We start from the raw sequence: 22,979 nt of genomic DNA on the forward strand, positions 1-22,979 counted from the left end.
TTTTATTGCAGGTTTGTATAGGTCTTCTTTTTTTTTTAAATTGAAATTCATATAAGTATGTCTCTTTTGTTTTTTGTTGACTTTGTTATTGACTATTCGTAAAGCTTCTTATTCATGTAACATTATATAACAACATACTGTGATAGCTTTCGTTTATCTGAGATAAAAAAGATGTATATGACTTGGCTGTGCCTATAAGGTAAATGGATAGATCATGCAAACAATAAAAAAGCAATCATATTGCTTCAGGTTTTTCTTTTTTTTTTTCTTTTTTTAATCACATTTGAGTGGTAGTACCCCCTGTACCCCGTTTATATGAAGCCTATGAATCTGAATGCATTTCTGAATGTACCAGGCTACTCTCAGAGAAAAACCAAGGGTATAGATTGTTGGTAGAAGTCGTATTCCTATTCATCTTTTATCCATATTTCTCCAGAAAGCAAGATTCTTCGTTACAATCTCTCTCCTTACCAACTTAATTGTGGAAGTGACAAAATATCTGCATGCAAAACAGCTGCAAATTGTAAGGCTATAAAGCTTTATTAAGGAAAAAGCAGCCATGGTTGAATGAACAGAGCAAGAAAGAAAAAAACCAGACCAATAGAGGTGCATATTAAGACAAAAAATATGACAAAGAGAAAGAATCAAAGAATTTGCGTAATGCCAAATGGAGCTGCGGTGAGGTTGGAAGTCCAACTAGTAGGTAAGCAAATATTTTCTACACATTAGTTGTTTTTTTTTTTTTAACAGCATTGTTCCCATATCACACACAAAAAGTAACAAGAACGACCATCCTGTCCTTTTCCCTACGTCCTGATATACAACGAAACATAAACATGAGCAGCTGTAAAAAATGGAGACTCTGACAAGCTGCATAACATTCCTCCATGTTTGCAAAACCTTGTCAGAATTCACAACTCAAGTGAGTGTTCGAGGAAAGGAGAGCGCCAAAGGCAGGGTGGGGGTGGGCACGAAGGGGTGGGAACCTCACACTTGAAAGAAAGGGAGCGAGAGAACGACAGGTTGATTTATTCAAAGACTGAGGAGTGGGTGAATCAAACTTTAATGGCTTTTGGGAGCGCATGCCGTTCTCTCTCCCCCCTTCAATCTTACCCCTCAGTCTTTCCTCGCAAGCTCCCACCTTATTTCCTTTACTTTCCACTGCTCACCTTGTCTCTTTCTCTCACTTAAATGTACTTTTTAATGGTCACTCACAAACACGAGCCCTCCCTTTTTTCTGACAGACAAATGCCCGCCCATCCCAGCGTAGGACGCAAATCAAGGTGCTCTTCATGCTCAGTGGGATAAAGTAAATGACAGAAAGATAAAGAGAGGAAGAGTAGGTGATTTACCTTCACGAGTGGCAGGGTATGTGATGCCCGGGCAGTGTTTGCTGCGTTAACCCCTGGACTGGAAAGAATGCGGGGAAAAATTGCTGTACAGGCCTGGCAATCTCTTTGACATCTCACTTAAGCAGCGATTTGCCCTGGGAGGCTGGCTGAAGTCCCCAAATGAATCATCATTCATGGTAAAGAATGAATACACTTGCTCCTTTAAGAATGTGCTATCCAAACAGACTCTTTCCGCATGAAATATGTGAGAAAACAGCTGGTAAAACACCCTGGGTCTGGAGCTAAATTGGCCATATGCACTGTGTTTGTGTCGCTTGAAAAATAGACGAGTTTGATTAGTTTGTGGAGAATGATCATGTGCTATGTTCTAATCAGTACTGTCAGACATAATCATACGGCAGATGGAGAAAAATCTGAAAAAAATTACCCAAACTGTACTGAATGAAACGACCAACAGTTTATAGCCTCAATACTTTATTTTCAACTGAATTCATTGTTTTTTGAGGGGTTGTTTTTTTCCCAAAGAATTTGTGCGAATAATTCGATTTTAAGGACCAACTCCATGCAATGGAATGCTACAGATGGTGTCTGAGGTGAGTAAAACATTGACTACTTCCCATTTAACCTTCTCATTTTATCCATTTCCCCCTCCTCTCCTTCTCCCTAAATCCCTCCATCCCTCCCCATGGGGCTCAGGGTCTTAGTGTCAAGCAGAATTCTCTTTGAGGCCTGCGCCTGACAGCCAGCCACCACTCAGCTCCGTCACCACTAGATTCAATTTCATTACAGAAGAGACCAGAGCATGTGATACTGAAATAATTATGGGCTAAAGCAAACTTCTCGAGGCCGTGTGTGTTTGTGTCTATGATTAGTGTTTCATATAGAACGTGTGTGTGTGTGTGTGTGTGTGTGTGTGTGTGTGTGTGGCTTATTTGTATTGAAATTAAAGTGACTACTTAAATTATAAAAACTAATTGTAAGGAATGAAACAATTCCCTTGCCACATATCGTGACGTTCTGATGCCAATGTGCAGGACTTGAGTGCAATCTAGACTGTGCATTTCCTTGTTGTATAAGTACGAAGTGTCATCTCGTCATGTGCGTGGAAAAGAAAAGAACAGTAATGTTTGTGTGCTTCTGTGTTGCCTGATACCTTTCTATCAGTGTCATGATCTGTTCATGGTCTGGGCAGCTTTGACATGACGCAGAAAAAGTCATAAATCAAAGAAATCCAAATATGTATCTGTTAATATTGGCCACAAATTGCATGTCTGTATGACTCCAATCACTCAGATGATTTTGTCAATAAATTAGCAGACAGTAGATTAAAGAAGTGAACTGAGCTTATATCTAAGTCTACGGTCAACTTGGACATGTCTTTCACTTGTGCACAATTAGTCATCAGTGCAAATTATCGCTTATTCAGTGCCCCCACTTTCCTCAGAATGAAATAATGGATTCATGTATGCCAATAGCATATCTTGTGTTGCTGATTTTTGACTTTAATCAAAAAAGCAGACATTCAGGGGCTCAGCATTGCCTCACTACAGGGGGCATGCTGAGCACAAAGGGTTTTCTTTGTTTACAAGTAAAGGTAAAATGAAGGTTATAGTGCAGTTGATGCTGTTATGTCATTAAATCATTGCTTTACTCCAATAGAAATGATTGCAGCCAAAAACCACAATGCACACCAATGTTCAATAATAGTGCTTAAAATGTAATGTTTTCACATTGTGGTAATAGAAACTAAAGTTTTACAGCGATGTGCATGGACGTGTTGACTGTAACGTCATCTACATGCTTTGACTTTAGCTGTAAAGATCTACATTACATTGTCGGGCAGTTTTTAGTTAGGCAGCATTCCTTTTTTGTTCCACGTCTGGCTTACTTCCTCTTTCAATCCAAAGACATGCTCGTTACGTTAATTAGTGACTCTGAATTGAGCCTGTGTGTGATGTTGCCTTCTGATGGACTGGTGAGACATCGCAGGTGTACCCTGCTCTTTGCCTCTTGTTGGCTGGGATATTCTCCACAGTCCTATCCTGGATGATGCAAGTATGGAGGATGAATAACTGGGTGGAGGAAACCTACTTGCATTACACATGCCACTCTTACAGATATGGCTTTTTTTTTTTCAAAGTGTAGTGAGAACAATGGAGCCCCTATAGTACATTTAAGGGAATAGTGGCGCATTTTAGGTTTCATGTACATATATATATATATATATATATATATATATATATATATATATATATATATATATATATATATATATATATATTATTTTCTTTTTTCCTGTTACCAGGTAAACAAATTACCTTTTGATGCTGTAACCTGCTAAGATACAGGGCAGAAGGCAATGAAACATTAGGGAATGAATTTCAGCTTTCAGGAGTGAACAAAGGCAAAGAAGAAAGGAATCTAACAGATTCATCTATGTTCTACCTGACAGCGACAGAGGGCACATCAAATAGCAGGTGCCTCTGTTTTCCTGCCAGAGCCCACATCAAGCACTAAACAGCTCATTCGCAGGCATAATAGGGGCTCTCAAACACCCTCTGCCAATATTATCTCAAATATGGGTACGTGTGTGTGTGTGTGTGTGTGTGTGTGTGTGTGTGTGTGTGTGTGTGTGTGTGTGTGTGTGTGTGTGTGTGTGTGTGTGTGTGTGTGTGTGTGTGTGTGTGTGTGTGTGTGTGTGTCTGTGTGTTTAATGCGTGAAATGTTGTGATAATATTCAACTCCAAATAGTTTGGAGGAAGTAGTAGCCAAAAGTTGGAGATTGAAACTGTGTCGGTACGATTTTTTTCTCTACAGGAAAATGGCTGATATCACAGAGGTTGGAGCAGCCTGCTGCTGTAAGAGACGACCATCCAACAGGATGAAGTCACCGATTAAAATAAAATGTATGGTTAAAAGCAGTGCCAACTGCCAGCGACACCTCTCTGTCAAGATGTTCGTATACGTAATACTGGCAAAGAAAAATCTTTCTTTAAAACAGCAAGAGAACACAAACTTTTTTTGTAATACACAAGAATACAGGGCTTTTCTTTCTTTAGACGTCTGACTTTCACCTAAGGGGCTTCCACCTTGGGCAGTCCTGCGCTATAACATCAGCCATAGTTCATCAGAGCTTACTGTAGGTTAGAGAGGGACATTGAGATATGGCTGATAGAAAATAGAGGCTGAGGAGGGATTTGCTCACCTGCCTGACATACCTGAGAGACAGTAAACAGATAAAGTTTGGGTATCCATCATTTGGAGGCTCTTGCCTGTCTGCCTGTTTGCCAATACATTTAATCCATCTATGTGCTGCATTACAGAGCTGCTCTGGAGCTGGCTATATAATCTTGCGTGCATCATTACTGTGTTATCGAAGGCAGGATTCCTCTGCACTGCGTATCTACGATGGGGAGGGAAGAATGAGAGTATTGGCAGGAGGATGAAAAAGAGAAGGCATTTGAATTCTGCAACGCTGTGAGAGGAGAGGATCATCAAAATAATCATACACACTTGTTAAGGTCATTGGAATGTAAATATGAATAATAAATACACTCATGTGAGGTGACTGTCTATTTGGTACATGACAGCAATTTGACAGAACAGCATCAAGATGAGACATGTGAGAAAGAAAAGACTGCAGAAAAAGAGAGGTGGAAGCATACAAGTGTCTAAAGGAACATAAGAAAACTGTGTACCTGCTGAAGCACAATTGATGGTGCACAGTGGGCATGGTTAGAGAAGTTGCTCGGGTTGGAATTTAATGCTATCACAGAGCCACAGGCATAGACCGGCTCCCAGTGGGGAGTGTGAGGGTCAAGTGTGAGGGGAGGGTTATTCCCTCTGCACACTGCAGCGCCACGCTTGGCAAAACATTTGGAGTTTATCAATAAAAGGCATTCTTGAGAGACGACTACCTGTCACGTTTAGGTGAATGTGAAAAACACTTCTCAGTATGGAGTAGGCTCGTTCCATCATCTCATCCAATAAAGGATTTGGGTTGTGGCCCATCTGCTGTTCTATCAAAACATTATTCCTGGTGATGGTGGTGGCTCTTTGTATCGGGGCTCTGCTGCTGGCTGCCGGAAAGTGTGGATGCTGTAAATCTGGCCAGCTCATTAGCACTGACAGAGGGAATGCTCGCCGCCCACCTGCTCCCCTTCACCCTCTTTATGGCTCTACAAATTAAAACGACATTTACACACACTCTCCCCCGCTCTCTCTACTGCACTGCTCACCTTGCCACTCACATTGCTTCATCTGTTCAGAAAGCCTCAAATTCCCACAGTTTGATGTTCCTTGATGTCTTTCCACCCATGACAATTTGTTCGGATTCACTTTGAGTTCAATCTCATCATTTGAATCCTTTATCTCTCTGCATATGGGGCTGTTTTACTGTTGCCACCAAGTCATTCTTCATATCCCACACCGTTTCCTCATCTGTGTGTTATCTCGTGGTGCTGATGGCACTCTAACCTTCAGTTACTGTGGCATGTCCGGTGAGTGACAGCATGATGAAGTGGTGTCGCAGTGTGTTTGCTTTGCCCTCTACAGGTTAGTTAGGGTCAGAGAGGTAATGAGGCCATAAAAATGCTGGCAAAGAAAGTTGTGGGGGAATAAGATAAGACGACAGAGGGGGCAGAGGATGAGAAAGTGGGGTACACAGAATAAGTAACTGACTTTTGAATCAAACACAACCGCAAACCAGTGTGGGTGGAAGGCTTGATTTGCAGTGTTTGAATCATACCAATGACGATATTAATGCATTTGATGTGCATTATTTGTCAGACAAGAAACACTGTCAGGACTCTTATGTTTTCTTTATCAGGCTGTCAACAGATTCATGTCTGTGTTGCCACATTGGTCATACAATCAGCATACACCGACTCTTGTGTTTGACTTCAGTGTCAAGCATGACAACATATGAAATATATACCACGTGTGGTGGTCTCAGTACGGCCTCACAAGCCACAGGGCTTCTATACTAACACCTGCTTGTCAATGTGCATCTATTATCATAGTGTTGCTCTGTGTAAATTATCTAAGCTGTCTGAATTGTGGCTAAATCAGTCTTTAAGTTCAGCTGAAGTTGCACTAGTTGGTCAGGAGAGGATGCTTTATAGTATGTGTCAGGAAACATTTACAGCACAAGGACACGGTGACAAAACTGCAAAACACGCATAAAGCAGCTGACATTTATTAATGTTTGTTTAGCATTTATTCTTTATTACAGTCATGGTGATGTCTATGCATATCTCATCTGACCAGGTAGAAAGCATCTCAACACAAATTGAGTCCGGTGAACTGGACTTGGTCATGTGTTTTGGAAGATGTTTCGCTCCTTCTCCAAGTGACTTCATCAGTTCATGCTGTTCACTACCGTACACTGGCTCGTCTGACTCTAAATGGTGTGAAGTTCAGGTACCTTTAGTGATTGTAAGCCTCATAAAGGCTTTTCCATCAGATAATGTCTTTATGGGATCAGTAGTAGAACAGATTAAGGACATTTTTTGCATTTTTTTAATTGATGGTGATAGGAAAATTAAACTGATCAGCTCTTGTAATTATTATTACAATAGCTGTCATAACATGAGCAAAGTTTTGCAACATACCACCAATGGCTATGTATCAACCTCACTGCAATACAGTGGCTAAAATGTCAGCGGTGTTGAACTAGAAATCCAAAACAATCCAATGGCCACTTGCAATATTTGCAGTTTTAGCAAGAAGTGGAAGCATCAGAGCTTCATTCAATACAGTCAATTTGATGCTACATCTGAAAAGTGAACATTCGTCAGACCATCAAGGGTTCACCAATGATGCTTTTTAAAATAGACGTATTTATCAGACCAATTGTCCTGCGTATGCAACAAGTTTGAGCAGCGAAGGCATCTATAGTCCAATGAGCAAACAACATAAAGTACACAAAATGTAAACACCTGTTCATAATGCTTTTAAAGGCTCATGATTATTTCACATCATATTTCAGATGCTGCCCAACCAAATCCGTACAGTATACAAAATCATTCAAAACAGGAAGTGACTGCTGTTAGTTTTACAACAGGCATCTGTAGCTCTGTTTGTCCCTTGTCACTGCGAAGCCTCACGGTGCACTGGATTGATTCTGACACTGTTTAGTGAACTCCAGCAGGGTAGCACACTCACTGGTTACACAGTCCCATACAGCAGAGCATGTGAAAGAAAAGGACCATGGAGGAGATCATGAACAATTTGGGAATATATGTTCATATAATAAACTCACTTTGGCTTACAAAGCAAATCTTGTCAGAAGGTGTGAGCTGGCTTCAGGATTATCAATGAGGTTTCTTCCCCAGTAAGCAGGATTCTAGTGAACCAGTAACTGAGCTGTTTCTCAGTGGGGTTTCTGCTAATGCTGACAGTGGACAGCAAATTCATCGAGAAGCAAACCCACTTCAACATTACTTTAGATATCATAAATAATGCTGGCCAAGAAAGTCTTTTCAATGTATTTCAACATCCCAACACACCTTCTTTTCATAACAACTAGAAAGACAGAACTGGTATTGGCAGTAATTCCGGAAGCAATCCGAAATAACCAAAAATGTGACTGAGGGTCAAAACCAACTCTTTTTAAAGACTTTTTAGGAGGCTCAACTGAAGCCCATTGTTCGCTAAGCTTGGAAAGCCTGCATGCGGACTCTAAGTGAGTCCCACACAACTGAGTGGTCGTTTCAGTGACCTGAGAGAATCCTCCCTGGTGGGTGATCTAAACAACCTCATCTAAACAGTCCTTATTTCTCCCATTTATTTGCCTGACTTTATGGATTGGGGAGAGAAAAAGCCAGTGGCTTTGAAGATTTGGTGAAGACTCAGAGAAGGGGTATGTGCTCAATATAAACACAACAAGACATTTGCACGCGCGTGTGTGTGTCTGTGTCTGTGTGTGTGGATTTTAGCCCCTGTTTGAAGTCCTCCACTCCACTCTGGCAATTACTTCATATCAAGGATTAGATGAGGGAGAGGGCATAGAGGAGACACAAAGATGGAAAGAAGTGGGAGCGGGGAAGAGAGGTAGCACATTCAGAGAGAGAGGACTGAGACGGCTTGAGAAACAGAGAGAATAGAGATTGGAGTCCTCATAGCGGAGAGCTTTTTTCCCTCTATATTGTAGACTATGCACAATCTCTAGAAATAAGTAAGACAATTCTTTAAATTGAGGAAAGATCACAGGTGCAAAAGAATCGCAATTTCCAGTGTGGCAGATGTCAAAATGCACCATGAATACTTGATGATTGGCACAGATTGGATGTACCTAGAAACCGTTCAGTAACAACTGACACAAATTTCATGGTATTGAGGTACATTTCATACATTTTTTTTTTTTAATCTTAAAATTCAGTGAGACAATTTGCTCCCCGCAGTAATTGGTTTGTACAATTTCTAACGTAAACAGGATTCAAATCCTTTAATAAGCATTAACTGAAATACCACACATCTTCTGAAAAAATTGTTTCATACTTCAACAGTAAGTGTGAAGCACCCTTATGTACCATTTACATATCATACAATATATTGAATAAGATGACACTGACAAAAATCACCCAGATTTCACAATTGATTGAGGAAGAAATCTCTAAATTGGATACATTTAACCCTGGTTTTGTTTAAATAATGACAATTTATTATGCCCACGAAAGAACCCTAAATATGATTTGCTAAAAGCATCAAGCATATGCTTGAAACCTCACATTTCTTTGCTTAAGCACAGATGTTCCAGTCCGTTGATGATAGTTTCGAGTTAAAGGGATAAATCATGTCAACTAACAGGATGGAAAAGATACTTTGTAAGATCAATGGGCAAATAACACCAGCATCATCATCAGCAGCAGCATGAATCTTAATTTAATCATGTATTGTGTGACTATAATAATGTACAATTATGAGTTTGGAAAAAAAAAAAACGGGAAGAGATGTAGACATAATTAAATACTGTCATTTGCCTGATAAAAGGGTGAAGTTCGGATAACTTCGCTTATGCAGGCACCGACATGTGATATATATTCTCACTATATTTTCGATTTTAGGTGTCCTTCAGGAAGATATTGAGCTGGCCCTGATTTATGCTTACCTCCCACTTCTCAGATAAGTCCTGTCATCCTTACCTCTGGTATATGAACAGTGTACGGCTGCCCATGGAAGTTTGGCGCATTGTCATTCACATCTCCAATCTGAACGTTTACTGTGTCTTTGACCACCTGAAGGGAGAAAACACCTTAGTAAAACTGTTCCAAAGCCTCCTCCATATATTTCTTGACAAAGAACTGCAGTCACTGAGTATGAGGCATACTGAGCCAAGATTGAGAGTGAAAGAAAACAGGACAAGTGTGCGATAGATTACCCGCGGGGGGAAGAGTATGTTGAATGTCAGTATGTTTCAGCAACTAAATTGCATTGAATAAGACAGGTGTCATGTGAGAGAGTAAAGTAAGGGTGAGAATTAAAGTGAGACTTGGAAAAAAGAGGGATTGCAAAGCCTTTATTTGACATGTGGTCAGGCTATATCCAGAATGTCAGCATGTGAAGGGCTGTGTCATAACCATAATCACAGAGCAAATCTCTCTTACCTCCTGAATGTCACTCACGTAGAATTCAACCTGCATCTCAGACTTGGCCTGATGGGAGGAGGGAGAAACGGACACACATCAACACAGACTTTGTATGACATGGAAGGAAAAAAGGAGCAGTGAAAAAAAGACAAAAGAGTAGTTTCTGCTTCATCCCTCCTCACTTTGTGTTGTACTTTCACAGCTTTCATCATTTGACAATCATCTCCTATTTTCAAAATTGTTTGCAATGTCTTTCGTTGTATCGAGTGCATTTGTTTTAGTAATGTGTGCAGCAGTTAGTGCGGTTGTTCGGCGGCTGTACCTCACGGTCGAGTTGCTGTCGCAGCCAGACCACCCCAGTCTGTCTGTTCACGGAAAAGTATCTCATGGCTTCTTCACCAGACACCCCATACAGGAGTGGTTCCCCCTCTGGATCACTCGCCTTCAGCTGAGCCACTGAGGAACCTTAGAGCAAAAGTCAAAGGTCACAGAATCAGATTTACAATGCTTTTATTAAAGTATTCCTAATGTAATTAAATTAACCAGATGTGTGAATGTGAGTGTCTGTGCCTAACTGTTTTCCCAACACACTAACCACTTTTCGCCAAATACAAGTTAGTGTTATCTCCAGCTACTCCCCGACTGAAGAACCTGAGACCCGAGAGTTTTCCTTCTTCTCTTTTCTTTAAAATCTATCAGATTATCTGAATGGTTCGAAAAATGCCCATGATACACAAAACATTGCCTGGGTCACACAGTATCAAAGAAGACTTCTCGGAATTTACACCAAAATAGAATTTTATAATGTACTCGTGACATCTGTCTCTGAAGTGATCACTTTACACTGAGGAATTTTGTGGACTTTGAATTGACATGACATGTTTTTTTTTTTGTAGCAGCAAATACAGTATGTCACAACTGTAGAGCCAAATAATTCAAGTTAAAAAGTTTTTATGCTTTATACTTAAATTGACAGAATTCACAATGAAATACGCCAGTGAATAAAATAATTTAACATACAGTAAGGCACTTTCAAACATTACTGTTTTTTCATATGTTTTGCTTTTTCTTTGGAATTACAAGTGAAAGACACAAAAAAGACAAAAAAAATCAGAACAGCACAAACAATCTATCTCACCCATTTTAAATAAGATGCCATGGACACACTTCACAAACATGCCTGGAAAAGGTTGTTGGCGAAATATTTGAATTGGAGCAGCATTGGTTTATGGGCTTCATTCATCAAAGACACCAGGACTCAGACAAGCTGCCTGATCAAAGCCAGAGGTGCTGTGCCGTCAGGCTGGCTAATCCACCCTGCTGGCCAGGTCTATCAAGGAGTTCAAGGCTGAGGTTAAGAGGGACACTGAGGACAGCATCAAGTCCTCTGACCCAATGGGGCAAGGCTCATTACAGTCCTGGCTCGGGCAGGCTGAAGCAGGGACTTTGCATGAGCCAACGGGTATGGAGTCATGAAGGCAAAATTGACAAATACAATTATGAATACATGATACTATGGATGCTTTTCCATTAATGAGAGACAGATATCCACACAGCATAATGTTGACACAGAGTTACAGCAGCAACCACATGTAGAATAACCTGGAGTCTGAGGCACTGATGTAGGCTCATATAGTGTAAAATCAGCATATCCTTTGATTTGCCTTGTACTTCATGTGAAGAAAGTCAACAGACGCAACAACAAATGCACATAATGTTAAGCCTGCATCTTCACTAATTCCTGAGATGTGGAGGGGTTGAAAGTGGCTGGAGTCCTCTCATGGTAATCCTTTACTTTTGGACTTTTATAACATTGCGGTGGCACACAGAGAAACTGCAATGGGAAAAACAAGATATACAAGTAGCATTCATTCATCCTCATGGTTCAACTAAACCCTGTTGGTGCAGATATGAAGATAAACTGCAGCTCTAATTGTTTGGCCCCTTGTGTGTATTCTCAGTGCCATGACTGCAGATTGGGGTTCAAAAACCCAGATTTCATCTAAAATAATGGAGTTTAGTTGAAGATATCATATTGACTTTTATAACATTTCTGGCTTGCTCTGTTTGTCTGTCAACTTTCCATAACCGTCTGATGTACCCACTTTGGTTAATAATAAAGCACAATTAAATCATGTTATTTAGCCAAATTATAAAGGACTGGTATATTTTAGTATTGAGGGATTCCAATAAATACAGTGTTGTGGCCATGAGCCATTTTCTAATAATTTTTTTTTAAGGTAAAGACTAAAATTAATATTTGCAATACATCTGAGCCCCATTACCCTAAACAGGATATAGAAGATGGATGGATGGATGGACCCCTTGAAAAGCCTTGACTGATAAACTGTCAAAGACACAAGCTTGACATTTCAATGGATTGACATTATTTTTTGAAACATGGTGAGCAGAGAAAAATGCTACGAATGTGCTGATTTGACATGGGAATAATTTGTGATGCCAGTATCATTACAACTGACCAATTCACATTGAGACATTCAGGCAGCTGTTTAATGATACTCAGTCAATCCACCGTGAAAGAAACATGAGCAGCAGAAAGAAAGAAAGAAAGAAAGAAAGAAAGAAAGAAAGAAAGAAAGAAAGAAAGAAAGAAAGAAAGAAAGAAAGAAAATAAGAAAGAAAGAAAGAAAGAAAGAAAGGAGCTGTCCTTGGTGCTGACCTGTAGTTCAGAGAACACTATGTTTCTGATAATGAAGAGTAACAGTAAGTAACACCTGTTGCCCTTACAACTTTTTTATATTATTATTTTTTCATGTTTCAAGGCTTTTCTTTATGAACCCAATTTTCCACACCAAATGCTTTCACCGTACAAAAGTGTATTTTATATACTTGGCATACTTTCATCTCATAGACGGAACGCTCTGGCTTTAACTTTTGATTTTGGTACTTCAGCACTATAGTTTCTGTGTAAACTATCATTATCACTATGTTTACACGATAAGCAAACAATGTAATGATGATGTGCACAGGGTTTTTGCGCTAATTGAAGATGAGGGAAAAGAAGAATGACAAGACGGTGAGAGAAAATGTATTAACATGCAGTGAAGGTGCGACAGACTGATAATCAAACTATTCACAATGTGTTTCCAATTTGTCATAGATTAGAAAGTTTGAAACACATTGATGAATAATGGCTGCATGACAAAAACATGCAATGCTGTGTTATTGCAGACATTATGCAAGTTGTAGTTGTGAGATCCTACGATGCCGTGTATGGACACAGTACACCCACCCACCCCCACCTGCAAGCAGGTACTTGGTCAGAACAATGAGAGTGAAGGCAATCTAAATCAGGCCCGTCACTGGCGCACAAACTGCTTAACACAACGACCAATTAGGCTTCACAATCACACACCCCTCTCGTTTTATTAATACACCCCATTTTCCCATGAAAGGGTGGCAAAAACGACTAATTAATACAACGATTTATGAACCCCTCTCATTGCAGTCTAATGAGATTTATGCAAATTCAGTTGCTTTCAATATGAGTTATAATTTGGATGAAGACGGTGCAAATTAAGCATTTTACCTCATGGTCATCAATAACAAGTGGGGTTTTTTTCCACCTCCTTTCAGGTTTCTCGACTGTGAAGGAATTGTCTTCACCAAGCGGGAAGACATACACTTGAGTGAAGGATTACAAATGATAATTTAAGTGTCTTAGACTATGTATGAGAGCTACAGTATTGTCGAAGATTAACTCTTATACCAACCTAGGACAGGTATGTGTTGGGTTCTTTGCTCAGACGAGTTAGCAAGTATGCAATATTGCACTTGTGTCACACTTAAATAGTTTCAAAGACTTCAGCTTCATATTAATATATAAAGCATTTTGTACAGTTTGGTAAAGAGCTGTAGGGATACAATTGTTCATTCTCTCCTGACTTTTTCAATTTCCTCTGAATCAATTTTATTGGTTTTTAGATTTATCCAAGATGGTAAACATTTTATTGAATGTAAAAGGGCAGAAATGTATGAGGTATAGAAAATATTTCACAATATTGTAGTTTTGTGGTTTGTCAATAGCAGTGTTGCCAGAAAATACATTTCAAGTGAAAAGCCATACAATTTGTGATGATTAGATATAATAGTGAAACTGGTTTTTGTGTTCACGATTTAATGACTGTTTACAAAATCAGTTTGTTTCTCAATTTTAACTTCTTCCACAAGTATTCATGCAGCCCATAATATATTCATTACAAGCTTCATGTTGCAATCAGCTTTATGAGGAGAATTTGAGATGGTATGTTGCTCTATACTGCAAATCTCCATTCATAGGTTTAAGGTACACTATGGAATCCTTCACAGAGTTGCAATATATACATTTTATGGCTTAAATCAAAGCAGGGTTGTTTTTTTTGTGTCTGCTTCTTCTTGACTTTGCATGAAATACAAGGACTAAATATTGAAATGATTAATTGTGATACTGTACGTAGGAGAAAAGTTTTATTTCGTTGTTAGGGCATGCTTTATTCCTGCATGTAAAGATAGGACTGGACGCGCGCGTGTGTGTGTGTGTGTGTGTGTGTGTGTGTGTGTGTGTGTGTGTGTGTGTGTGTGTGTGTGTGTGTGTGTGTGTGTGTGTGTGTGTGTGTGTGTGTGTGTGTGTGTGTGTGTGTATCCTTCTCATACTTATCTGTAACAATGTGGCACCGAGCCCTTTCCCCTGACGAATGATGCTATTTAGCAGCAAGTGATGCCAGTATTACTGTTATGAATGATACAGTGCACATTAACATTGCTCCTCCCCTTCCCCTCTCCACTCCGCAACACTGCGCTCATGACAAGAGCAATGGGCTGTAGGAGCAATCTCTCTACTTCACCTTTCTCTCTCCTATTGTCCTCTGAACCTCTTATTTTCTTTACAAATCACCACTTTTGCTTCTTTATTGAAGTGAACACCAGGACAACCACATCACAGCAACTGTAAAGTCAGGTCGGCACACAATAGAAATCTGGGACCTGAACCAAAACACTAATTTACCACTGAAAAAGTTTGTGTGTGTGTGTGTGTGTGTGTGTGTGTGTGTGTGTGTGTGTGTGTGTGTGTGTGTGTGTGTGTGTGTGTGTGTGTGTGTGTGTGTGTGTGTGTGTGTGTGTGTGTGTGTGTGTGTGTGTGTGTGTGTGTGTGTGTGTGTGTGTGTGTGTGTGTGTGTGTGTGTGTGTGTGTGTGTGTGTGTCCTCCTGCAGGTTTATTTTGCCTTTAAGGACCACATCACATTTCACATTACTCACTCAAGCTGTGCAGGTTCCAAACAACAGAGAAAGAATGTGCATGCGGTAAGACTGAATTTACCAGCTGATGTACTGCATCAGCACTGATAAAGAGTTAGGGATGACGTAAACAGAGAATACATTTATACTTTTATCAACTCTGAAGTTGCTTCAAGGAAAACTTGAAGACAAACCTGAAAGTACCAAAGGCTGAGCACAGATAACGGATGAGCCACAAGTGTGAAACATGCTCAATAAGGAAACCAGCCAGAAGGACAGTACCTTTTTTAAAGCAGAGAAAGAGAAAAGTTCATAGCAGGTGATATTTGTTAATGGAAGCGAATACAGTCTATTACCGGAAGCACTTCCACAAAAGTAGGACCGCCTGCATCAAGACAAAGTGTTGTTGTTTCACTGTATCAGGGCAGAAAAAAAGCTCATTGCCATAAAACAGGGGAAATGAAACAGCCTGAAGAGGCCGAAGACAGAACCAAAGAAGGAAGAGGAGAAGACTTGCTAACTTATACGCAGCAACACCTGCATGTTTTACTCTGCCCAACCTTTTAGGAAAGGCGAGGAGGCCAGTGAGGGAACTAAATCAGCCGCTGGAGGCCATCAATCCCAGCTGGATCAATAGGAGCAGCGTGTGTTAGACGGGAGGACTAGAGTCGGCCGTGCCCCGGGGCCTCGGGCTTGAGAAAGAAAAGGGGATGTAGGCCAAAGCCCTGTTTATTATGTTGGTGACATCCCCAGACCTCTCGTTCATCTGAGTTCTGATTCACTGGGACAGGCACTGTCAGCGGCGCAATTTCAGGCAAGCGCTGAATTATAGCTTTGAATTTTATGGAGCACACAGGCTTAATGGGTGTATGGGCAATGTTCAGCTGTCGACCACAGCAGGAGGCAAACAACAGAGAAGATGAAGCCACCTCAAAACAATGTTCTGACTGACTGTAGAGTGAATCCTGATCTTTACCTGCTCTGTATAAATAGTTGATGGATCGTCTCGAGGCAGGGCGAGTGCAGCTCAGGGCTGAAGTCATGCAATGAGTAGGGTGATGAGTCAGAAGCATGCCACTCATGTTACCACACTGTCTATCTGCTGACAAAGAGAGCCTTCAAACACATCAGCAGAGTCAAGCTGAAGCCACGTTGCCTCACATCAATCATTCAGATCAAAAGCTCACACGCCGTCTTCAGATAACTGCCAGCATGTGCTCCTTTTATACGGTGTTGTTGGTTTTTTTTTTTCCTTCTTTACTTTAAAGTGGGGCATTTGTCATTTTCTAGATTACCACATGAAGAAAAACTCAACATTGTACTCCGGAGAGACGCACTAATGGAAAGACATCACATCTGTCACATAGATGAGTTCTGATTACGAACGTGACTCTGAGCTACAGTGACATGTGTGTTTCCAAATCAGATCCATCAGGCCTGCAGGATCAGGCGCCATGTTAAAGAGAGCTCACACAAACCCAGGCTCTGTGATTCCATTCTATACTCGGGAGAAACTTTCCTTACTTCCTTGCTCACTGTGGTAAGTAATCCAACGCAGTAGTGGTGAAACATTTCCTGAGATGCACCGATATCAAATGAAACCTATAATAAAGCCACGTCACAATAAATCCATCTCCTAATGAGAAGAATAAACTGAAGAATCTTTTTTTAAATGCTTTTGAATAAAATATTAAGCCACTACAAAGCTGCTGAAAACCAGACTGAAGAGGGTTTAAGAGAAGATGACAGAATGAATCTGGAGTCTTCATTTTCGCAATGCACTGAAGCAACATCATTGTTGATGAGGGCTTTAACTTAAAGTTCGGCTTACAAAATCCACCCCAAACAAGGCCTGTTTACTGGGTAGCAGCTTCTCCAGCTCATTCCCCTCATTTTCCCCTTATGCCAATAACTGTAAAGATTAATTCTCACCAGAAGTCAGAATAATTGAGATTAAACTTGGGATCACGGTATTGCATTACCATACTGTGTCTCTGTTTATCTCAGGCCTGTAACTTAGGCAGACACAACATGATACTGAGTAATTGAGTAGGTGAAACTTTATAGATAAACAAGTGGATTAGTTGAGGCTCTACCAAAGATACGGTAGTGATGTTCACGTGAAGCCACGTGGGGAAGTGAGTTTCTACCACCCGAAGGCACAAGTTACCTCTAAAAATGTGGGGGGAAAAAAGTCAATGGTGCACATTTGTCATGGCATTATTAGGACATTAATTCCTCAAAGATTTTCAACACCAGTGCAGGTGACATTAATTAAAAAGCAAACAAACCACTGTCTATTTATCTAGGAGCATTATTTATGCATGTGACATGTAGACAAGCTTTGCTAAGGTCCAAGACAGTAAGAAGATAAATATCCTCTATATTATTACATGAGCTCCGAGAAAATAAAACCTACACCAGTAATGCGTTTCATACACAAAGCTAATAAAAGAGCAATAATCACTGTGAGGTTTGGTAATATTTGTCCTCCCTCACAGTCACAAAAACAGTTTAGCAGAAGGTGGGACATATTTTATCCCAAAAGGATAAAACTGCTTCCCATAAGTCTCCAAGACATCCTGTGTCAGGTGTATTGATGCCCCTCTCAGCCTCTAAACTCTCATGTTGCTCTTGTTCCATTGGATATTTTGAATTTAAAACAGAAAAAGGAAAACGTACGCATTCAGAAGTGAGAAAGTATGAAGCAGGGTTAAGATTTCCTGTTCCCTGGTGCCCTCCAAGGTGAGGCCTACACAACACTTTTATGTAATGCAACATAAAACAAAACAGTACTGTAATCACCACACTACAAATGTAATTGAATGGAGCATTTCTAAAAGTCAGGTTATAAACAATAAGGCACACTTGTTACAGATGTGTCTTAAACAAAGATATGTGAACCTTCCGATAAACTTTAACCAGCCAGGGCTGGTGTGTGAATGTTAATCGCCCTATCATGAATAAAGAATGCAAATATATGTTGTATATTAGTACCAATCAAGTACTTCTGAGCCCAAATTCCCCGAAGTCCCACCAGTACATGACCCTTACTGTTTCAGTCAATCCGATTCCTATGAAACACTTTCGGAGTAATTTATGAGTTAGATTCCATCAGGGGATTAAAGTCATTGTTTCAGGCTCATCCTTTTAAGAGACCTCTCAGGGGCACATGCATTAACGTACACCCTTGCCTGCAGTCAAACACACAGTGAATGAATCTTGCATCTCTTCTTTAGAAATAAGATGGAAATGAGACGAAACCAAGTCGTCGCTGCTTCTTCTGCCCACGGTGCTGTGCGCTGTGTTAATGTCTGCAGACTCAAGTTGCTTCCGGGGAAGCCAGTTGGGTGCAAAAATAAACTGAAACGGTGCTACCTGAAATGAGAACAGTTCAGTGGCCGGAAAGTGAACGTGTGGACCCCTTGATTTCCATACAAAGAGAGGTGTATATGCTCAGGGGCCATCTTTAATGGCGGAAAAAAGGATTCATGCAGATTACTTATATTCCCCTGGGATGAGGACAGAAATCGAGAGCGACAGTAAAGCCATTTCCCCTTGGTGGTCAATTAGACAGCAACCAATAAAAACATGAAGACAAAAGAAAAAGCTCGCTGATCGTGCTTGCAGGCCTTCGTATCTCAAATAAACACATGCAACCCATTTGAAAATTGACAAAACTGCTGCAGACGACTGCGTTTTTTTTATTCAATCCTGGGCATGCACCACAAGGGGAGTTTTTCCAAGCGGAGGTTACGTTTGTCTCTTGAAAAATATTCATCACACATAAATCCTTGCAATTTCTGAGTCCTTCTGAAATAAGATATTTACCATATTCTATCTCATTTTCTGCTCATTTATTCATTCTCAATTTTTCACTGCCATTCTATCCTTTTTTTTTTATATGTGTATTTATCTGCATGTGTATGCGTGTGCACGTTTCTGACATCAATAACCATGATGGGGAAGAGAGCTGAAGACAAATAGTGCCCAGGGTCTGGTTTTAAGTGACTCTTGTGTTTCAACAACACACACCACAAGAGTCCTTGGGAGGCTGTGTATTAATCTAGCAGATTTATGACTAAATCTGTCACGGATGGACGGAGAACACCCCCCCCCCCCCCAACACACACACACACACGTATTTTCCTTAAGCCATTCCCGAGAGAAATACACCCCTCCAACACCAAAGACATTCACAAATGTCTGTGCATTTTTAACAAACAGAAAAAAATAGTAGCAATGTCAATAGTGTGCACTGCACTGATACTTTTAGATGAACATCTTAAATGAATCATGCAAACAAAAAGGTCTAAAGGCCCTCCAGCACAAATAATGAGTGGAACATATCACAGACGACACAATCCAAGTAAAAATAAGTTGTTGTTAGCGCTGGAGTCATGCATGTACTGCAGTTGTGTGTGAGTATCTTTAAAAAGAAGTCAGCTCTGAGGTTTAATTTCCATGATTCAACGAGCACCACAAAGTAGTACCCTTGTCGTCATGGAAGCAGCTTTACCAATTTTGAACAAAGTTAAGTTGCAAAATTAAAAAGTAAAAAATAAAAAGTGTGACCTTAACTTATATATGAAATTTCCCTTTTGTTCCACAACATTAAGTGTAAAAATACCCTCCAAAAGCTCACATGAAGCAAAAGTAGCGAGTTAAAATCACAAACATTACTGTGCTTTAACATTGTGTGAGGAAAAAAAAAAAAAAAAAAGCCAAAGAGTGGGCTGCTTTTATTTTGCTACCGTCAAGTGTTTCCAAGAAGCTATACGATGGTGCATGTCAAGAGAAACTACACAATCACTACCGGAAAGAAAGCATTTAAAGTAAAACAATTCACACAAAGTGAGGCTCTTGAGGACTTGGGTAAATGTTGTTTGAAGTTGAACTTGCTGTCCAGCTATGAGTCCTGCATTGCGTCGCAAATGATGGCAGCACTGTCGACCAGGACAAGGCGTGCGGCCACTGATTGGATGTCGGGCCCAGTATTGGCTTTCTCACATGGCCAAATGGTGAAATGATGAAAACACTGAGCGACAAGGCTGTGACGAACCAATCACAACGCGAAAGTCGGCGGACAGTGAAGGACATTAGTGGACAGTCATCCCACACGTTGGTGAGGAGACGCCGAGCTGTCACTGCAAATTCACACGCAGCTCTGTTCACTCTACGATCTCACAGGAAAGCTCTTTGCTCTTGCTATTTTCTTTCCCATCCCATCACATTCTCTCTGTTCCCTTACACTCCTTCTCCCTCCCTTTCGCTTTTGTCATCCTCTCGTCACGCTTCGTCCTGCTTGCGGAGGCCAGACAGAGGGACATAGGCGGCGCTGATAGGAGTGGACAGGTGGCTGTGTGCTGCCGAGGCTTCTGGAGTGACGGCCGAGGCAGGCTGGCCTGTCGTTGTCACAAAAGCAAACGCCTGGCCCGAACGCACACACATCCACCCCAAACCACACCACTCCTGCCAACATGCCAAAATGTCCATCAGCGGTGGCACTTTGTGACGCCTGCCCAATTCTTTCCCTTTCCGTCCATCTTCCAGTCTTGGTCTTTTCATCCCAGCTTTGTTGCTCTCTTTAGTTTTTAATCCTATTCTTATTCCTTAGTATTTGCTTCCCTCTCCCTTCTTCTCTCACAGCTCTCCCTCTCTCATGATGGCCCTCTGCTGACCTCACCAGGGCCGACTATTACCTGAGAGTGAGCTAAATCATGGTCGGGTAATGGAACATGCCACCTTCATTGCGACACCACGCACACATAAACACATTCACACTAAAACAAAAGCTTCTCCCTTTGACCTTCTCCCTTTTCTCCACAGTTTACATGTTTATCATTTGGCCTCCATGTAACTGAAATATGGGGTTGGTGTTGTTTCTGTCAGCCCTGCGGATGTGGAAGGGGATGCTGGGTAAAAGCAGAAGCTGGGCTCTGGAATGAAGCTGTGGCAACTCGCATTTGACCTATAGCTCTTGTTGTCGCTGGCATGAAGTATTCAATATTGCCTCAAAAATGAGTATTCTATAGAGGAATATATTACAAATTAAAAAAAAAAACACTTTCTGGCTCTCCTATTTTGATATTGTTAGTTCATGTCTTAAACTATTTCAGGGCATTACTTACATTGCATCAGGTTTTTTTGTTCTTGTCTCATTTTTAACTATCTTGTAATTGGCGACATGAAAATAAATTAAAGTTTTCACAAAGCTCTTAAAGTACTCATGCTTTGAACAGTCTTTATGGTACTTGAGTACTTGCAGTAAGTACAGTTTCATTTAAATTATTAACAGTAACCTCACAATTAGTTTCTCTCAATTAATATTGCCAGAAAGAGAACAGAAGGTTACTATTAAAACTCTCGGGACAATTTATTATTTCAAAATTTCAAAACACATGATACGATTCTAAGCACTTTCTCCAAATAAGTAACAAGGGAAAGAAGGTATTTAACGTAGTTCAACATTTTGAAAATGGGCAATGAACTCATTGTGTAAGTCTGCAAAAAGAGAGTATCCTGTTTTTTGCTAGGTGGCAAAAGCAGTTCATTCCGGTATGAAATTGTAAACATGCCAGTTTTGTCTTTGAGTATTAATAATGCTCACTTTAGCCTTGTGACCGATCACAGAGGACGTGTAGACAGAACAAGCCTACCAAACCAGGGCTGAGAGAAAATAATGACGTTAATATATTTTCCCGGCCCTTGAGAAGAAGCAAATGTTTCTCTTCCTGTAGGGTAGAAAACGTGGTGCTTTTTAATTTATGGGGGAAAAAATGCTGTTGACCAAAAACATGTTTCTGGTACATGCATAATAAATAGCATCATAATTAATATTTTTTAGTTCTGGCTGTGTTTACCAAATATTAGCTGTGATAAAGGTGAACCCATTTAACTCATTTTCAAAGCCACATCCAAACATTTGATGAAATGATATCCCATTACAGTGTAATTTACTACTAAAAACAAATAGTGAGGAGTTGTTATACGGATTTGAAAAGCTCTTCATTCTTTAATTTGAAAAAAATCAAAGTTTGTTTCTCTAGTGATATTGACATCAGTGCAAACAGGTATAAGAAATATCGAGTTCATTCTATACACACAAGAACAGTGACACTTCTTTCTTCCAGGGTTGAGAGAAAAGAATGACACAATTATTTTTTTTCCCCTCTCAACACTTATTTGGAATTGCATTCAGTTAATTTCTGAATTATCTGGATGGAATTTCTTTTATTGTTTGGTATCCGGCAACTTTTTTGTGGTTGATTTAAAGCAGGGGTGGTTAATGCAGAAACGTGAACATGTTCTTGTTTTCCCTTTTTCATCTCCTTGCAGGAGTTCTGCACTTGAGTTTCTTGTTTTAGTATGAAACGTTCAAGTCAGAGCACACTTTTGTAGTTTGTGCCACCTCGAGAAAACAAGCATATTTCTATGTTTTTGCATTGTATGTATCCAGAGTGATGAAGTGGAGCGACTGGTTGTGGTAATAGAGGCACATGCTAAAAGTAAATTAGAATTCACTACATGTATAAATATATCTAGGATAAAGATCTAATTAACTTGGGCCATTACAAAGTGAGGGGCTGCATTCACTTTCTACTAACAAACAGATGTAAACAATGGCAGCAAGTCATTTCCATTTTGTCGCCCCTTCCCATTTCCACCATATGATCTCCACTGGATCCCCATTTCCTCAGCAGTCCATATGGCATAACAGTTGTAAAACTGGCCTCTGCTCCAGACGCCATGCGAGCATGTCTGATCTTGCTTGGGTTCAGCTCAGCTCAGTATAGCTGTCTGG

The 22,979-nt window shown here is 40.3% G+C and overlaps 1 protein-coding gene across 1 annotated transcript in view; it reads right to left on the reverse strand.

Moving 5' to 3' along the window:
• Window positions 1-22,979, reverse strand: part of cdh23 (cadherin-related 23) — a gene marked incomplete at its 5' end in the record, with an annotated part of 177,234 nt that overhangs the window by 136,374 nt on the left and 17,881 nt on the right. Inside the window, 3 exons of the mRNA XM_080507244.1 lie at window positions 9,497-9,589; window positions 9,959-10,006; window positions 10,263-10,405. Coding sequence (XP_080363370.1) covers window positions 9,497-9,589; window positions 9,959-10,006; window positions 10,263-10,405 — 284 coding nt within the window. The remainder of the gene's footprint in view (window positions 1-9,496; window positions 9,590-9,958; window positions 10,007-10,262; window positions 10,406-22,979) is intronic.

Source organism: Blennius ocellaris, assembly GCF_963422515.1.
Source record: "Blennius ocellaris genome assembly, chromosome: 13".
NCBI lineage: Eukaryota > Metazoa > Chordata > Actinopteri > Blenniiformes > Blenniidae > Blennius > Blennius ocellaris.